The sequence below is a fragment of the Solanum verrucosum genome, unplaced genomic scaffold (genome assembly GCF_900185275.1).
Source record: "Solanum verrucosum unplaced genomic scaffold, falcon-dt-bn FXZP01000252.1, whole genome shotgun sequence".
NCBI lineage: Eukaryota > Viridiplantae > Streptophyta > Magnoliopsida > Solanales > Solanaceae > Solanum > Solanum verrucosum.
Window position 1 is genome coordinate 48,165 of NW_026019988.1, and position 17,604 is coordinate 65,768.

Below are 17,604 nucleotides of genomic sequence, written 5' to 3' on the forward strand. Positions count from 1 at the left end.
AGCCAAAATTTAGCAAGCATATTGTAACCTCCACAATTCTATAATACACAATATTACTAGTTGTACCATCAATTTTTTTCTCAAGAAAACCAAAGGTGGAGAATATTGGTTATATGAAAAATAATACATCCCTTATTCGGTGTATAGACAGTTATTTTTTGAGCATAGGTTTAGGTTCGGCCTCAATTAAAAAATAAAATGATGCACTTAACAAGAGAAATTTCATAGACCAAGAGTTACGTGATTCAAGTCATTTTTTGTCTTGACTCGAAAAGGAGGCAAGTTTGAAAAAGAATCTTAAAGTGTTTAGGGTTAGGCCACAAGGCTCAAGGCCTTCTTATTTCTTCTTATTAGAGTTGTTTCACAAAGATTTATCGGGGTAAGAAAAAAAGAGGACAAACACATTCAGAGCTCAATATAATGTAGAGTTGTATATTGTGTTCAAACTTCAAAGGATGAATGCTCCAAAAAGGAATATATAGATTCTCATAATACGCCTATATAATTGGTGAGAAAATTCACTGCAATTTAGTCAAATTGTTTTATAAATGCAACTTCACAAGTTATTGAAAAATTTATAGTTATTAATTAAATTAGATCAAATTGCCTTTGAACTATGTGAAATGAATAAAACTGTCTTCCGTTTGTAGTATGGTCCAAAAATATCTTTGCCGTCAACATTTTAGTCCAAAAATATTCTTATTGTTACCAAGATGCAATTTTCCCTAATAAACATATTATTTATTTTTTTGAACACATTCTTTGTCTAAATATTATTTTTATTAGCAAATGTTTTTCCTACTTTAATTAAAAAATAAAAAAAATTCTTATTTTATTATAATTATTTTTATTGTTATCTAAATAAAAATTAATGATGGATTTACTATGATCTTATATACCGGAGTTACGACAATATATTATTCGTTAAAGGAGTACATAAAGTTATTCTATTTTAATCGATAAAATGAGATTAAGAAGAAAAACGTATTTCCTAGGGGTGTCAAAAGAACATGAAAAACCGACCGAACCTACCAAACCAAACCTAACCGAACCAAACTGATTTATGTCATTTTTTTCAATAAAACCATGAACTTTTAAGTGTATAATCGTCCGGAATAATTGTGATGGTCTTTTTAATTTATGAAAAAACTGAAAAACTCTCTAACCAAACCGGGTCAGCGAAGGAAATAGGTTAAATGGGTGGATTTTAAAAGAATTGGATATTTAAAATTGGGGGTGAATTATTTGATTCATAAGTTGACATGTGTCCCTCTGTTAAAATTTGGGGTATATATGTGCCAAGTATGATGGTAGGGATATATTTGAACCGAAAATATAACGAAGGTATATTTAAACTATTTGCTATACTACCCGGGTATATTTGACCCTTTGCCGAAATCCCAAATTAAAACTGAATTGGTACTATTTCTCATCTTCTCGTTGGTCATCTAAAGCTTCACAACACTGAAAGAGAATAAGATTATGGGGTTCAAGAAGTGAGAATCTTAATCACCCCCAAAATGAAATTAACCCTTTAAAGATCCATGGTCCAGGTATTGTTGAGCAACAATCTTTATTTGGGTCAAGAAATTATGGGTCATTCTGAAATTTGTGTTAGAAGAGACCATATCCTCAGTGGATTTACATGGATGGCTCTAAGCTCACCTTCTTGTACACACATTGATGGGGTGAAAAAGCTAAAAGGTACTATTTTTCTTAGCCCCCTTCAATACCCTTTTACATTTAACTAGTGTTACAGCAATTAGTAAACTAGTTGAGGTTGATTATATATGGATTCTGCTCATTTTGGACTTGTTTCATCATAAAGGCTTCACCTTTGCTTAGACTTGTGGGTGGCTATGGTGAGCTGGGGAATCTTGCTCTGCTTTGTACTCCTATGTATTTTTTGCTTTGAAAATAATTAGTTACTGGGTGGCATGGGTTGGCCTAGTAGTCAATGAAGGGGTTGAGCACTATGAGGTCTCTGGTTCAAATCCCAGCGAAGACAAAACACTAGGTGATTTCTTCCAATCGGTTCTAGCCTTGGTGGACCAAGTTACCGATAGCAACATAGTTGCTGGTGGGAGGTGGTAGGTATCCCGTGTAAATAGTTGAGGTGTGTGCAAGCTGGTCCGGACACCACGTTTATCCCAAAAAAAAAGAATTAGTTAGTGGGTGTGATAAACTTTGAAGGTCTTGTAGTTGAAATGATATAGTAATTCTTTATTGAGAGTGTATTGACAAGTTCTTGATTGCCTTGGAATTCTCATTTGACATTTGTTTTTCATTACCCTTTTACATTTAACTAGCGTTACAATATTATTGAACTAGTTGAGGTCGATTATATATTGATTCTGCTCATTTGGACTCGTTCATCATTAAGACTTCACCTTTATTTAGACTTGTGGCTGGCTATGGTGAGTTGGGGTATCTTGCTCTGTGTCGGACTCTATACATTTTGCTTCTAAAAGAATTAGTTAGTGGGTGTGTCGGTGTGATAAACTTTGAAGGTCTAGTTGTTGAAACGATATAGTAATTCTTTCTTGAGAAGTTCTTGGTTGCTTTGAAATCTCATTTGACATTTGTTTTTCATTACCCTTTTATATTTAGCTAGCGTTACAAGTATTATTGAACTAGTTGAGTTCAATTATATATTGATTTTTGCTCAATTTGGAGTTGTTTCATCATAATCAACTAGTTTTATGTGGGTCGTTCTCCCCTTCAATTTGGACTTGGGGGTGGCTATGTGAGTTCTTGCTTTGTGGTGTATTCTATATATTTTGCTTCTAAAAGAATTAATTAGTGAGTTTGAAAACTTTGAAGGTCCAGCTGGCAAATTAGATAATCCTTTCTTGATAATTAGTTGGAAGTGTGAACAAGTTCTTTTTTTTTTTTGAAACCGTGATATTAGTTAAGAAGTAGTGTTCTTTTCACTGTACTGGAGTACATTTTGACTTGAATTCCCACTAATATTTTGGCTTATGTCACTGAAGGACTCAGATATAGGAATATGTCATCTCAAATTGTGGGGAAGTTCAGTCAAAATAATCAAGATATCTCACAAGAGTTCCAGCTTCCATCCGCATATGAATCTGCCATGGAAGCTCTTTCGACTCTCATTACTCAGAAAAAAAGAAATGGCACATCAGCCATTAGTGGTCCAAACCAGAAATTGGACAGAATGTTAAGGTACATTAAGGTAGTGCCATTTCTAGCTGAGACTGTTTCTCCTTTATACTTGCATCAAAGTGCTTCTTGCTGGTATTGGTCTTGCCTTTCTGTTTATGTCACAAACTTATTGAAATAACGAAATTAGTGTTGTCGCTGTAACTTTTGACAACTGTTTCCAGAATACGCAGCATATGGTTGTAATTTTTTTCCTACTTTGGTATTACTACGACTTTTGTGAGTTGTGATTCAATTAAACTTCATTGTTCCTTGATTTCTATGTTTTGGGGAATGTGTTGAATCCAGTTTTAGCTTAAAAATTATCTTTTGCTAGGAACATGTCTATACATGATTCTGAGAATACATAAGATGCACCTTTTTCTTTGGTAAATTAGATAATTTCATTAATCATAGCACTAAGTGGTCATCAAAAGTGCATATAGGAACAATGGATTTACACTCCAACGTACAAGGATTTAAGAAATTTAGAGTAGCATCAAAGCCATATAGAATCTTCAATTTTACACAAAAAAACTCAAAGACCGAAATAATAAAAATTTCAGACGGGAGTTGCTCTTGCTTTTCATTTTTCTTCAAAATATTTGCTATTTTTCTTCAGCCGAAGAGTCCATATATGCGCACACCAGGTGTTTACCACGTTGTTCCTAGCTGCTTCTTTCTTCTGTACTTCCCAACTTCGAAAAGTCTTAATTAGTGATTTTGGCATAACCTGCTGCACTCCGAGAACTATTGAGGAATAAGCATCAGGACTGCCATGTCTTGCTGCAATTTAGAAAAAGTTATTTGGGGGACTTGGTGCACATTCACACGTGTAGGATCAGTTGCAAAGGAAGTAATCTTTGTGTCTAGACATGTTTACTGCATAGCGAACCATCTAAAGCAGGTTGCTTTATGGGGTGGGGGCTTTTGTCTTCGGAATAATTTTAGGCCTCTGTATTACTCTCTTCTCTGCTTTAATAAACAATTATTACAAGGCATTTTAAACTTCCCTTCATTCTTCATTTTCTTGTACAAGGTGTTGCCTCAGAAGATGTAGTTTCTTATTCTCACACCTTTAGAAGAAGCAGTGACACTCTCTTAATCTCCCACTCCTTAAGATTTCTTGTGATGTTAATTTGCCACCCGTTTTCATCTCTGCTATCTGCAGTTATGGCAAATTTTTCAATTCCAAATATGTAAATCTGGAATTTATTCTTTGAGAGCGCAGTGCGCTCTATCCACAGTTCTTGGCATAGTCTTATCTTGTTTTCCGTTGCTCCCTTCGGCCTTACTAAATAATGAAATTCTGTACGGTAGTTACTAATTAGTTTCCATATTGCTACTCATAGAAGGTATTTAAGATGCACTTGATAATGGTTTGATAACATGTACCTTATGCTTGTCTTAATAATGTCACGACCCAAAAACGGGTGTGATGGCACTAGTCTTATCCCACCAAGGCAAGTCAGCCTAAAACCCAACTTAAGAGATAAATGCGGAAGTCAATCAGAATAAAAGACTAACATAATTTCAACAATGCAGATAACATAACTCCACTCATTATAACCCAAAACATGGTCACATGTCCAAGCCTCTAAGTATTACATTAGATTCAAAGAAGTAAAAGTATGAATGTCTTTGTTTCTAGAATAGAACAAGAACATATTAAAAGAGTAAGAGGTATCCATCGAGATGCCAAGAAGCTACCTCACAATCTCTCCAATTGTAGCCACGGACATAGAAGAGAAAAAGAAGTAATCATGATGATCTGACTCAATGGAACCATAGAAACACGGATCCGAGGTCTCCTTGACCCGAAATTCGTGAAAGTCGCAACAAACTAACTTAACACTCAAAAATACCAAACTGCCCTCGGAACCTCTGTAAATTCAACCAAGACCACATCTAGGCATAAAATCGTCTCCCAAATTCGATGAAATCAGAATTCCGATCTGAGGATCCGAACTCCAAATGTTGATCAAAGTCAACTCATAGTCTAAATTCACTTAAACTTCCAACTCAAGGTCTCAAATCCACGAAACAACTCCCAAACAGAAAATGACAACACTTCTAGACCAAATTTCACATTTCGGAGCTGATGGAACTGGCGAAATTCCATCCGGGACTCGTACCTCCGGTTGTTGCCAAAAATCACTTTTAAAAACTTTGAACCTTCCAAAACTCAAAAATTCCAAAAACTATAATTCTTCAATCAACTGATCAAAATGACTTGGGGAAACTAACTGGAGGGGTAAAACGGTAATTTTTTGAAAATTTCCAAAAATGACCTTCAGGGTCATTACAAATAACCTCATCATGAGAGCTTGTTGCCATGGCAGAAGAAAACTGATGCATTAGAGACCTTCCCTGATTATGGAGTCTTATCCACAAAATCTCAATATAGAGATTTAATTAACAGATATTTATCACAAAGTTCTTAGTTACAACCAGGCAATGATTGATGGAGGTATATATATATATATATGGGTGTCGGTGTTCAACTATGCTTCGTGCCATTGAGATTAGAAATTAGTGCAGTTTGCCCGAATCAACTAGTTGAATGCAATCAACTTGCACTTGAAACCACAAAAAAGTTAATAGTCAATTTCATTACCAATTTTGGGGAATTAGGATGTTTTTAGTACAAGAGGCCTAAAGATTAATGAAATGGGTCAAAATCATGGGAGACCGACTACTTTACTTATCAAAAAGAAAAAGAAAAAGAAAGAGAACCAGAGTTTAATTGGAGCAGAGACAAAAAACGCAAGGGGATTTCTTCCCAGCTGCCTAAAGCGGTGGTGGGTGAAGTTACCTGTATCTGTGTACCATTGGTTATCTGTTAGCAGTTATTAGTTTGGAACTTCATATCTTTCAAATTACAAGAATGCTGGTCCTTAAATATATTTTGAAAAAAGGCAAGCCTAATAAGGTGTTGTATTTTTTTGTTGCAGATTTTGGGCTTGGAAGAAAAGATAGCTGACCTTAAGATTATCCATGTAGCTGGAACGAAAGGAAAGGTATCTAATAGTTGATGTTATGATTAATGTGGAAATCCAGTTATCTTCTCATTGAGAGCTCGAAGGATGTCTATTTCTCCTGGACCTTCATTTTTCTTCTTCTTTTTGAACCTGTTCTTTTCTGTAACGTTTGATCCAAGTCATCCCCAGTTTGCTCTTTGATGGTTAAGTTGCTAACTTATACTGCATGTCTGTACATCTTTATGGTAACCTGTCAGTTTCCAGGATTTCAACAGTAATAAGTGTTGGTGTACACATGATGTGTATATGACAAATACTATGCATAGCTAAGTGAATTTGATACTCCTTGAGTATGTATGTTTGTCTTCTGATGTTGGGATTTACTCAACTCCAAAAGTTAGTTCATGAGGTAAGGATTACCTAAGACCACTCTCAATCAAACGTGGCACAATATAACATAGGGCCTACTAGTGGCTTAACTAAGAACAATGTTGGGCTTGCGTTTGATACAATGATCAAGATATTGACATTGGGCACAATTCAACCTTAGAAGTTAAGATCATGTGGCGAACATTGTCCAATGCTATATAAAGAGACCAACGTCCCTACCCTAAAGGTCTCAACCGTTGTTGGGATCTAACATCTTCCACTAATTGGCTGCAATTGTCCAGCATCTAACATTCACCTGTAGCCTAGAACAAGTGCAAAATGGAATAGCTTTTCTAGAGAAGGTATGACTTCTCACCATTCGGGGTGGCCCAATGGTTTGGGCTTGTGACTTCCATGTTGGAGGTCTCAAGTTCGAAACCCCTTGCCAGCGAAAGCAAGGGGTTTGCCTTCTGGGTCAAGCTCGTCGCACCAGGGCTTTCCTACTGTGGGTTACCTCTCTTGTCTGGTCTGCGAGCTATTGCATAAGAGTGGGGTTTTTACCCTGTGCGCACCCAAAGGGTAGCGGCTGAGGGTTTCCCTTGTCATGAAAAAAGAAGAAGTTATGATGTCTCACATTCTTTCAATTTTTGATTGGAAAATTAATCCATGTCGTACTTGATTGCAATTAATGATACTTCCAAAGTGCAAGAGTTCTCTAGTTTCATTCCTATATTGTTTTTCTTCATGTCTACAATTCATTTTAGGGTTCAACATGTGCATTCTCTGAAGCAATTTTACGGGAGTGTGGTTTCAGAACAGGACTTTTCACTTCGCCGCATTTGATCGATGTTAGAGAAAGATACCGTCTTGATGGGTGCGTATTCTTGTTACTGAATTTTCCCTACTTTTGTTTATTAGAGCATCTTCAGTATCTGTGCTACTTAATTGGGGGGAGTTCCCGTGTATTGAAAAGTTGGATGAGAAGAAAAGGCATGGAAGAAAACTTGATGGATGGAAGCAAGTTTCTTCACTTTAATAAAATAAAATGGGAGGATTTCAATCTTTTCCTTTTCATGGACTTCAATACTTTCTCGCTGACCATGCAGACGACTCTAGGTAACAGTTGTGATTTTCCACCCTCATTTCACTTTTCATATAGGAGTTAAAACCAATACTTTGGGTGTTCTTTTCTCGTTCATCATCCTACTAAGTGCACCCAGTGAGGTTTTTGTAGAACACAATCAACAGATAGGGAATAACTCAATAGCCTGTCGATTTTAAATGGTACTTGGTATGTCTTGAAGTACACAAGGGATCCCTACTCAAATTTCAAATTGAGCTTCATTGATGTTAATTGGTTATTTTTATGTGATTGATATCTTTCCTATATTTGATTGTAGTTGAATTATTGATGACATTTCTCATTCCATTCAACGTGTTGCTTAGGATGGACATATGCCAGGAAAATTTTCTTCAATACTTTTGGGATTGTTGGAATCAGCTCAAGGTATTCTTTCATTTTCGGCTCTGTGCTGGATGACAAGATGCCTCTATCTAATTATGGTAGTGGATCTTCCGAGTTACCTTGACTACATGTCAGTTGGTTCTCTTTTTCACGTTTATGTAGTGTTATGTATTTTTTCTAGTTCAAAGATGAAGACGTTCTTTGTCATTATAATTCAAGATTGCAGTGGGATTATACTAGTTACAGCATATTGGAAAAATCATGTTAATGCTAGAGATGTCTAGATTTTTGTAATTTTATTGGTTCACTTTTTTAATAGGAATCCTTCATTTGCTTGATCTAACATCTCCCGACTTCATCATTCGTTGATATGCACTGTCCAATATAGTACAATATGACTTACTTTAACTCATGCTAGGAAGTTCTTTTACTTTGTTTTAATGGTTTGTGTTGGATGAGAGTAAAATATAATTCTCTCATGCTAGGAGTAATCTGCATTCAGTAAAACTTTTGATGGTTAGTTTTTACTCATCCCAGAAATGTTAATTTGCAGGCGAACATCTCTGAAGACTTGCCTATGCCTCCTCTCTTCCAGTTCCTTACTGTATTGGCTTTCAAATTTTTTGTGAGTGAGAAGGTAGAAACCTTTCCCTCTATTTTGCTTGATTTGGATATGCCTTCAGTGTGTAATTTGAAGTTCCATTGATAAGGTTTTGTTTGGCTTTTGGTGTTTATCTTCTCTTTTTGAAGATGTGCTTGAAAGCTGTCTACAGTTCATAGCTGGTGGCATTTCCATATGAGAATACTGATGTTGCTCTCAAAAATGATTGCCGTAGGAAAACCAGAACCTGAAATAAAATTATTGAAGCAACAAAGACCAAGTTATGAGTCCTGGAGCTAATCTTTCTTTTCTACGATGTGCTTGGAAGTTGTGTACAATTCGTGTCTGGTGGCATTATCATATGACATACTGATATTGCTCTCCAATACCATGGCCATAAGAAACCAACCTTCTCCAAAAATAATATCATGGCCATAGAAAAATCAGTACCCGGAACAAAATTACTAAGGAATAAGACTAATTCATCCTCTGACCTTGACTTCCTGATTGGATATTATTACCTCACAAATATTTACTTTGACAAGGCGTTGGATCTTCATTGTGTAATGATTACCCAGACACTGATTACTGCTAGATGAGAACTTACAATACCTTTTAAACTCTCCTTGATTTTGTAAGCCATCTTGATAGTGTTAGGGCTGTACAAGTATTGGTTCATATCATAAATACTCAAGCTTTGAAATGATATGGGATAAGTCAAGCTAAAATCAAGAACTTTCTCTTTTCGATTAGAGATAGGAGAGCTTTTGAGGGGATTAGCTTTTTTTAAGTAGCTTATAAGCTAAAAGCTAAAAGTCATAAGTTGGTCCTACCCAACTTTTGGATTTTAGATTACTTTTGTACCTTTTTGACCTAAAAGCAAGTGCTTAAAAGCATTTAGTCTTTCCCAAACACCTCCAAAATAAAAAAGAGCTAAAAGCCAAAAGCTACTTAAAATAAGCCAATCCAAACACCCTCTAAGAATGATTTTGTACATTTGAGGAATAACCTTTTGTCTTTGATTGCTTTTTTGGTGCACCCTTGAGATTCCTACCTGTATAGATGATTAGGTGTCTTTCATGGATAATCATGTTTAATTGTAGATTCTCTACTTTTGGTATACCTCTAATATATGAGTGCCACCATTAATAATATTATTTACTTTATTAAAAAAATTATTCTCAATTGCACCCGAAATCTGTAATCTATATTTTGGGTTTTCCAACAAGAACAAAACAAGTGGACCTCAACCATTATGTAACAAGACTTGCTATACATGCACAGGTTGATGTTGCCATCATTGAAGTTGGTCTCGGAGGAAAACTAGATTCTACGAATGTGGTAATGCATCTTATTGGGTATTCATGTTGCTCCTACATATAATACATGCAAGGTAGCATGGACGTTGGAGAAATCTTTTCTGCTCTTTGTTGGGAAATAATATGTTGAGCCTCGGCATTGATGAGCATGCAACTAATTGATAAAATAATTTTGCAGATCAAGGAACCTGTTGTCTGTGGTATTACTTCTCTGGGCATGGATCACATGGAGACTTTAGGTGTGGCCTTCTGTCCTCTATAGACTTGTTTGTTACTTTCTATATGATGTTAGAAATAAAACAAGGAGAAGAGGTTCACAAAATGCGTGAATACTAATTTAATCCTTTTATGACACACTTTACTAGGTAGATAGCTATATTATGCTCGGCTAGACACCAATATTCTATTAGTACGAGTATTAAATATGAAATACTATTTACATTCAATTGGTGTTGCTAACCCTAAAATGAATATTAAATGTCTCTAATTTATAACAACTTAAATTTTTAGTTGAGACGGTTCATGTCTATTCTAAAAATGTCTAATAAAAGCATACACAAGGCAGAAGCATGGGTTCATAAGCACTCAGCAGCTTCAACTTAGATATGCTATTTAATGGGCTGAGTAGTGTGAACATCTCATCTAAAAGTGTAAGTTGTTAGAGATGACACACCTTTTTGGGACCTGATTCTTTTTCTTGGGATAAGCACGCGAAAATTCTTTTTAATAATGGCTTTGCTGGATGGCTACCAGAGCACCTTTTTGACATTACTTGTTTATCTGCCAACTATTATGCGTAGGAGATACGCTAGGCCAGATTGCTTCTCACAAGGCCGGAATTCTCAAGGTACTTTCTTTAATGCAATTTCGAAAGTGTGATATGTTTTTGTTTATAGTGGATTGTTTATGGCAAAATCCTGCCCATATCTTGAGCTGGCAGTTATATCATGAAATAATTTCTGAATTGGCTTGTTTTTCCTGCTCGTGAAGCCTCAAATTCCTGCATTCAGTGTACCACAACTTTCTGAAGCAATGGAAGTTCTTCAAGAAAGGGCCGATGCATTGATGGTAATCTACTGTAACATTACCTATTGGATATCTGAGGCTAGTGACTAATGTTTATTTACCTTTAAATTCATGTCTTAAGATCACCCCTTTTTGCGAAACTCAATTAAGTTTCTTACACATAGGCAGTTTTTATTGATGTAATATATTCTTTACCGGTTTACCCATAATCCCATAATTTGAATGGGTCTAAAATATTTCCATGAGCAGAAGAATCATATGATTTGAAAAGTGACTATCATTTGTGTCCTATGGAAAGCAAGTTTCACTAATCTTTGAGTGTTTCTGTATCGCCAAAATGTCATTTCCTTGCATGTATATATGGCTCTACATGGACTCACATATTATAACTAGATGCAGAAAACAGTCATATAATCTCAGGAAAGATCTAGGTTATCTATTAACAAATTGAACCATTCATCATGTAACTATGTTGTATGTAACTGTACAATGAGACAAAGAATAGCGAACTGAGATAAACTCAGGCTAATCTTTCCCTCAAGCTATTGGGTTTAAATAGTGAGTGTACAAGTGTTAGAGAGAGTATTCTGAATTCCCAATTACTAGAAAGAATTCCAATCTAATTAATTCTGACTAATTTACAATATTCTTAACACTGGCTGCTATCCTCTCTTTCGGTAATGATATACCAATTCGATCTGAGCTCTTGGAATTGGAACAAATTTAACAGCAGATCGCTAAATCTTGGTGATCTTCTCTCTTATGAATGGCGAAGTCCGCTTTAAAATCGTTCGCCCGTAAGCCAACAGATAAAGTACATTACATAGTCCAGGGATTGGTGACTTACCCATTCAGTGCCAAGGCACTGAACGTTCCCAAAATGGGATCTACAATGTACGTATCGACACAGAGATTTCTAAAATTCTATCTCTGTTTCCATGCAGATTCCGCTGAAAGTTGTCGCACCACTAACCTTGGAAAAGTTAAATGGAACAAGGCTAAGCTTGTCTGGTGATCACCAGCTCAGTAATGCTGCCCTTGCTGTATCCCTTTGTAAAAGTTGGCTTAGAAGTACAGGGAACTGGAAAAGGCTGTTTGAAGATGTTGGTACTCTCTTTTTTCTCTCCTCTGTATTACTCTGTGCATATGGGAATCACATTTTAACATATCAACCAATATTCATGATTTTTCCAGACAAGTATTAATATCAATAAAGCCTGTGATTTTTGAGTTTTAATTATTCTGTGATGATAGAACTTAAACTTCGTTGCTCATTAATAATTATGAGTTTGTGGATCTATATTGCATTCAGGAAATTACAGGGAGGCAGCTCATAGGAAAATGCCTGTAGTGATTCCTCTCCTTCAAAATTGAGAGAACCACGAAGCATATTGTGCTGACTATCTTAATAGTTGGTATTTAATTGGCCCACATTGGTTGAGGGAATGAATGCTTGTTTCCTTATATGGTCTTGGGCAATCATCACTTCATGAGTTAGATTTTGTTATTGAGTTAAGCCCAAGGTCCATTATTTTAATATTGTATAAAAGGTTGAAGAGTTTATTCAGGTAAAATAACGAGATTAGTTGTTGTCTCCTTATATGGTCTTGGACAATCCCTATCTCATGAGCTAGTTTGTAGGGTTGAGTTGGGCTTAAGGTCCGTCTTCTTATCAGTTAGGTTAGTCCAAAGAATAAGCTCTATGGCTAGTGGATTGGTTAGATGAGAGTTGGCATATGGCGTACTCAGCTTTTCCTTTGAATTTCTTCAAAGAGGTTATATCCATGTCTCGTATCTGCGAATTTTACTGGTCACTATAGAAGCAATTATATCTGCGGGAGGCTCCCGTCAAGAATAATTAAAAATAATGTGTATGACAATCTTAATGATTATGTTCTATTTATTAGAATCTCAAGAATTAGGAATTGTGCGTGACTCATGTAACTTGAAAATCCGATATACTAAGTCATTTAACTACCAAAAATGGACTAGAGTTTTTCTTTCTTCTTTTATCTTTTCTGCATGCAATTGTTGAGACTCCAAAGTAAGGTTTTGGCTTGATAGCATGCGGCTGCAAATATTTACCCAAGTTGTATTTATTGTGACTCACCGGCCAAATCATTAAATCCCACTTTGCCAGTTTTTAGTGGATGTGGGAATTCCAATGACTTACATCTTTCAAACTAGACTTCAATTTAAATAGTTGTCAGTTTTTAGTGGAAGTATTTCCAACTGCAATACTTCTGCATGGTTTCAGATTTGCTGGTTTCTCATAGCACTTCTAATAAAAAATTATGGTGAGGACAAGACAGGGTATGTAGAGTGCAAATTCAATGATGCGAGGCATGACGTAGGTGTGGAAGTGAGGCTCGACACACGAAATATCCTCAGGAGTGACAGATTCAAGTACCTTGGGTCTATAATTTGGGGGAGTGGGGACATCGACGATGATATCACACATCGTATTGGTGCGGCGTGTTGGCCAGTCAAAACCTCCCATGTCCAGAAGATGGATGTTGCCGAGATGAGGTGCTGAGGTGGATGTGTGGTCATTCTAGGAGCGATAAGATTAGAAATGAGGATATTCGGAATAAGGTAGGAGTGGGGTAGATGTGTGGTCATACTAGGAGTGATAAGATTAGAAAGAGGATATTTGGAATAAGGTGGGAGTGACCTCTGTGGTGGACAAGATGAGGGAAGCGTGATTGAGATGGTTTGGACATGTGAAGAGGAGATGCGCTCTAGTGAGGAGGTACGAGAGGTTGGATATAGAGGGTACGAGGAAAGGAAGAGGTAGGGCAAAGAAGTATTGGGGCGAGGTGATAAGACAAGATATGACCCAACTTCAAATACCGAAGACATGACCTTAGATAGGGGGGTGAGGGTGTGGATGATGTATTAGGTTAGAAGGTAGAAAGTAGTGTAGTATTGTCTCGCTTGTGGTGGTTGGTGTTTGTTATTGTACTAGTGGTATTATTGTAGTTTTGTTTTTGGTATTTCTCTATGTTTATAATTGTTTATAATGATCTATCCTAGTACGTTGTTTAGTGTTTTTCGACTATTGCACTATTTTATTGTTGTTTTGCTTCTTTCTAGTAGACTTTGCACTACTTACGTGTTACTTGCTATATTTTCTTCACTGTCCCCTTCTTTGTACCTGGATTTGTTGCCGAGGGTCTTTCGGAAACTGCCTCTCTACCTCCACGAAGTAGTGGTAAGGTCTGCATATATTTCATCCTCCCTAGATCCCACTTGTGGGATTTCACTGGGTAAGTTGTTGTTGTTGGTGGTGTGGACAGCCTATAGTTTAAAGGCTATTAAATTTTCCTAGAAATATGGATGTTCCTTCATATTATGCACCGATCAGAAGATAATTGTATGTTTGCACCTCCACCTTCTTGGTCTCTTGTAATTTTCCTAAAACATCATGATGATACGTGTTCTCTTTTCTCATCTAAGCTGGCCCTCTTTCTTTAACAGTGTTACTGTAGCTCATCTTGCCATATAATGGAGGGGTATTTTATTAGTCAAAGTGGCTTAAGAAGAGAGATATACACTTCTTTTACTCTTATGTTAGCTGGCTCTATTATGACACTGCTTGAGCTTTTCTTGGCATCAAAACAGGCATATGAGGAAAATAGTCTACCAGAGCAATTCCTGAGGGGTCTCTCAGCTGCACGTCTTTCTGGCAGGGCTCAGATTGTTGTTGACCCTCTGATCAATGCATCTGGAGGAAATAAAAGGTTATCAGGAGGTTTGACCTTCTACCTCGATGGAGCTCACAGTCCTGAGAGCATGGATGCTTGCGCAAGATGGTTTTCTGCTGCTGCGGTTGAACGAAAAGACCTGTCACTTTCATCAGTTTCCTCAGAAGTTGAAACGATGGACAGAGCTTGGACAAACGGTAACATCAAACATTGTAATAACCAGGAGTCAGAGGAAATATTGAAGCGGGTAAAAGAAACTTTATGATACATGATATTTAGTTCTTCTGCATATTATAAAATCTTATGCTATTGTGCTTCTCTTTCCTCTAGTTCCTATCTTTGTTGAGTCGTGTGCTTTCTGAATAACATGGTCTCTGTACTGCAGATTTTGTTATTCAACTGCATGGATGTAAGAGATCCTCAAATTCTTCTTCCTAAGCTTGTCGATACCTGTGCATCATCAGGTAGTGAACAAAGATAATCATGCAGCAATTTGTTGTTGTCATCAATGTTTGCCTCTGCAGACTGGGAATTGCATTCCATGTGGGTTCTTTGAGACTAGAAGAGATGGCACAAGTGATATGCTCCTTTTATGTTCCATTTATTCAGTATACTATGAACCACATGTTTGCTTGTTTGTGTAGAAATCTACTTTGTTCCTCGCACAGAATCATAGCTGATATACAATTGTGTTCTTTCTACTAGGAATAACATACTAAAGCTTTGCTCATTATCTAGTGTGCTTGAAGGAAAAAATGTAGCTCAGAAATGAGAAGCAGTTAGGGTGAACTGAGGATTTTGTATAGGATAATGATATGACGACTTTTATGATTAATTTGATGCACAAAATTAATTACTTCCACAAACCTAAGTTCACGTTGAAATTTTTTGGTAAAAAGTTCACCCTGCAATTTATAAGTAGTTCTATTTTCAAAGCTTAATATGTGCAGGTTGACTGCTCTTGCATACATTTTGCCTCAGTTGGCACTTATGACAATGAAATCAGAGTTTTGTTAATCTAACCCAACTTACAATGTGAGGAATCAGATAACATCTGATTGGAGGCTAATCTTATGCTTTCGAAGAAATTTTAAGTATTTCTTATTCGACTCTCTTTACCAACATAAGGTGGATTCATGTAGAGTCCAAATAGAATGCGCCTGGACACCTTGTTCGTCTAGTTCAAGGAAGATCACAGAAAGTTCTTTGATGTCTCGTCTAAATCTCTCTCTTGTTAAATGGTGAGGAGATTCCATTGAGAGTAATAAGTTGGCAATATGAATGATTCCTTCTGCAGGTATTTACTTCTCAAAAAGCTATTTTTGTACCAAGCATTTCGGCATATACCAAGGTTACTTCTGCTACCTCTACTATACCCTCATACACTCCTGGAAAGGATTTGTCATGGCAGTTTAACCTTCAGAGAATATGGGAGAGAATCATTCATGGCAAAGGTAATCTCTTCCCTGTTCCTTGGTAACTGGCTCGTCTTTATTTTCTCTTGCATGATTTGTGTCTGTTGAGCAATCTTAGGTGGCCTGCTTTTCTCCGGAGCAAGGTTATCTTCTGTCTTAAATAGCTAATTAGAGCAGACTGCATCTAAAACATACCCTTAAAAAGGAACGCTCTGCTTAAGGGTTATATACAGACTTTGGATGGAACAGGTTCTGTTAATTCTTGTTACTTCAATCTTTTGGTTGTCTTCATTCAAACAGGTTTAGTCTGCAGTAGCTGTTCAAAAAATATTTGCCTAAGCAGTGTATATCAGCTTCCCTTGAAATGTGAAAGCGAGACATGCATGTTCAGAAGGGATCAACTGTTTCAATTTGATACCATGCATTGTTTCTTGGTTAAGGATCCTCCTGAAATGGTTGCTTATATGCTAAAAGCTTTGGAGCGCTAATCCATCTAGAAACATCATGTATCTTCCTGTCTAATGCAGATGTTCTTGATCAGAATCACAAGATAAATGCCTCGGCAGGCTTGCCACCCCGTGAATTCCTTTATGAAGAAACGTCTCATTGCAGTCCAGAAGATAGATATTTTACTTCTAGTGCGGTTTTTTCCTTCATTACCATTGACAATAAATTGGTTAAGGGATTGTGTTAGAGAAAACCCTTCCCTTCGACTTCAGGTACATAGCACTACTGGGAATATCACATCCATTACAACTGTTTGACGTACATGATAAACGTGCTTGCATTAGTTTCTTGCTCTTAATGAAAGATGATATAACATCACAAATGCACACTTCGTTTGTGACAACCACCATGATAGCTAAAGCACTATCTACTTCTTGTTCCAGGTTCTTGTCACTGGTTCATTGCATCTTGTTGGCGATGTATTGAAACTACTAAGGAGGTAATGTAAATTTCCTCCCCCAAGTGGTTGGGGGTAGTTGATGGAGAACGTGATATCCTTGGAACATTTTTGAGAGTTTCTCATGCAACACAACCCAAGATTCTTTCCCTTGAACTAGAATTTTGTGTCATTGTTATTGTTATCGTTTTTGTTTCAATTTTCATTAATTTACGCAGACAACATTTCTTCTTGAAAATCGAAGTGGATGCCATTGATGAAGTTGCTCATCTGGCTCAATAATTTCACAGCTTATAGAGCTTTGTTATTCCATTGAAATCCTTTCAAGGTTTATTTCAGATTTGAGCAATCTTTTTTTCCCATGAAGCTGCTATTTTCTAGCTATACATAGTATTTTTTTTTAGTATAAGATGGCTTTGCTATAGCAAGTCTGATTGATAACAATAAAATTGTTACTAGTAGTACTTCTCATTAGAGTGGTGACTGGATCAGCTTATGCATACCTCGATTATTTTAGGAATATTTGCTACCTCTCAACAACACTAGTACACAATATCTATACCCGACAATGCTCGGACAGATGGGAAGAAATCAGCTACAGCTTTGTGTCTGCATAAAATCAAATTTATGCATTGTATTAGTAAAGTCATAA

The 17,604-nt window shown here is 36.5% G+C and overlaps 1 protein-coding gene across 1 annotated transcript; it reads left to right on the plus strand.

Moving 5' to 3' along the window:
- The first annotated feature begins 1,428 nt into the window (after window positions 1–1,428).
- LOC125818614 (folylpolyglutamate synthase-like) lies at window positions 1,429–17,189 on the plus strand. The gene is given in 17 exon segments (XM_049498116.1): window positions 1,429–1,704; window positions 2,994–3,199; window positions 6,120–6,185; window positions 7,280–7,389; window positions 7,962–8,022; window positions 8,534–8,617; window positions 9,866–9,922; window positions 10,079–10,139; window positions 10,701–10,747; window positions 10,891–10,968; window positions 11,871–12,029; window positions 14,551–14,880; window positions 15,019–15,097; window positions 15,931–15,944; window positions 15,946–16,087; window positions 16,576–16,767; window positions 16,939–17,189. Coding segments are annotated over 16 exon segments (1,821 nt in total). The 5' UTR covers window positions 1,429–1,544; the 3' UTR covers window positions 16,743–16,767; window positions 16,939–17,189.
- Window positions 17,190–17,604: the final 415 nt, after the last annotated feature.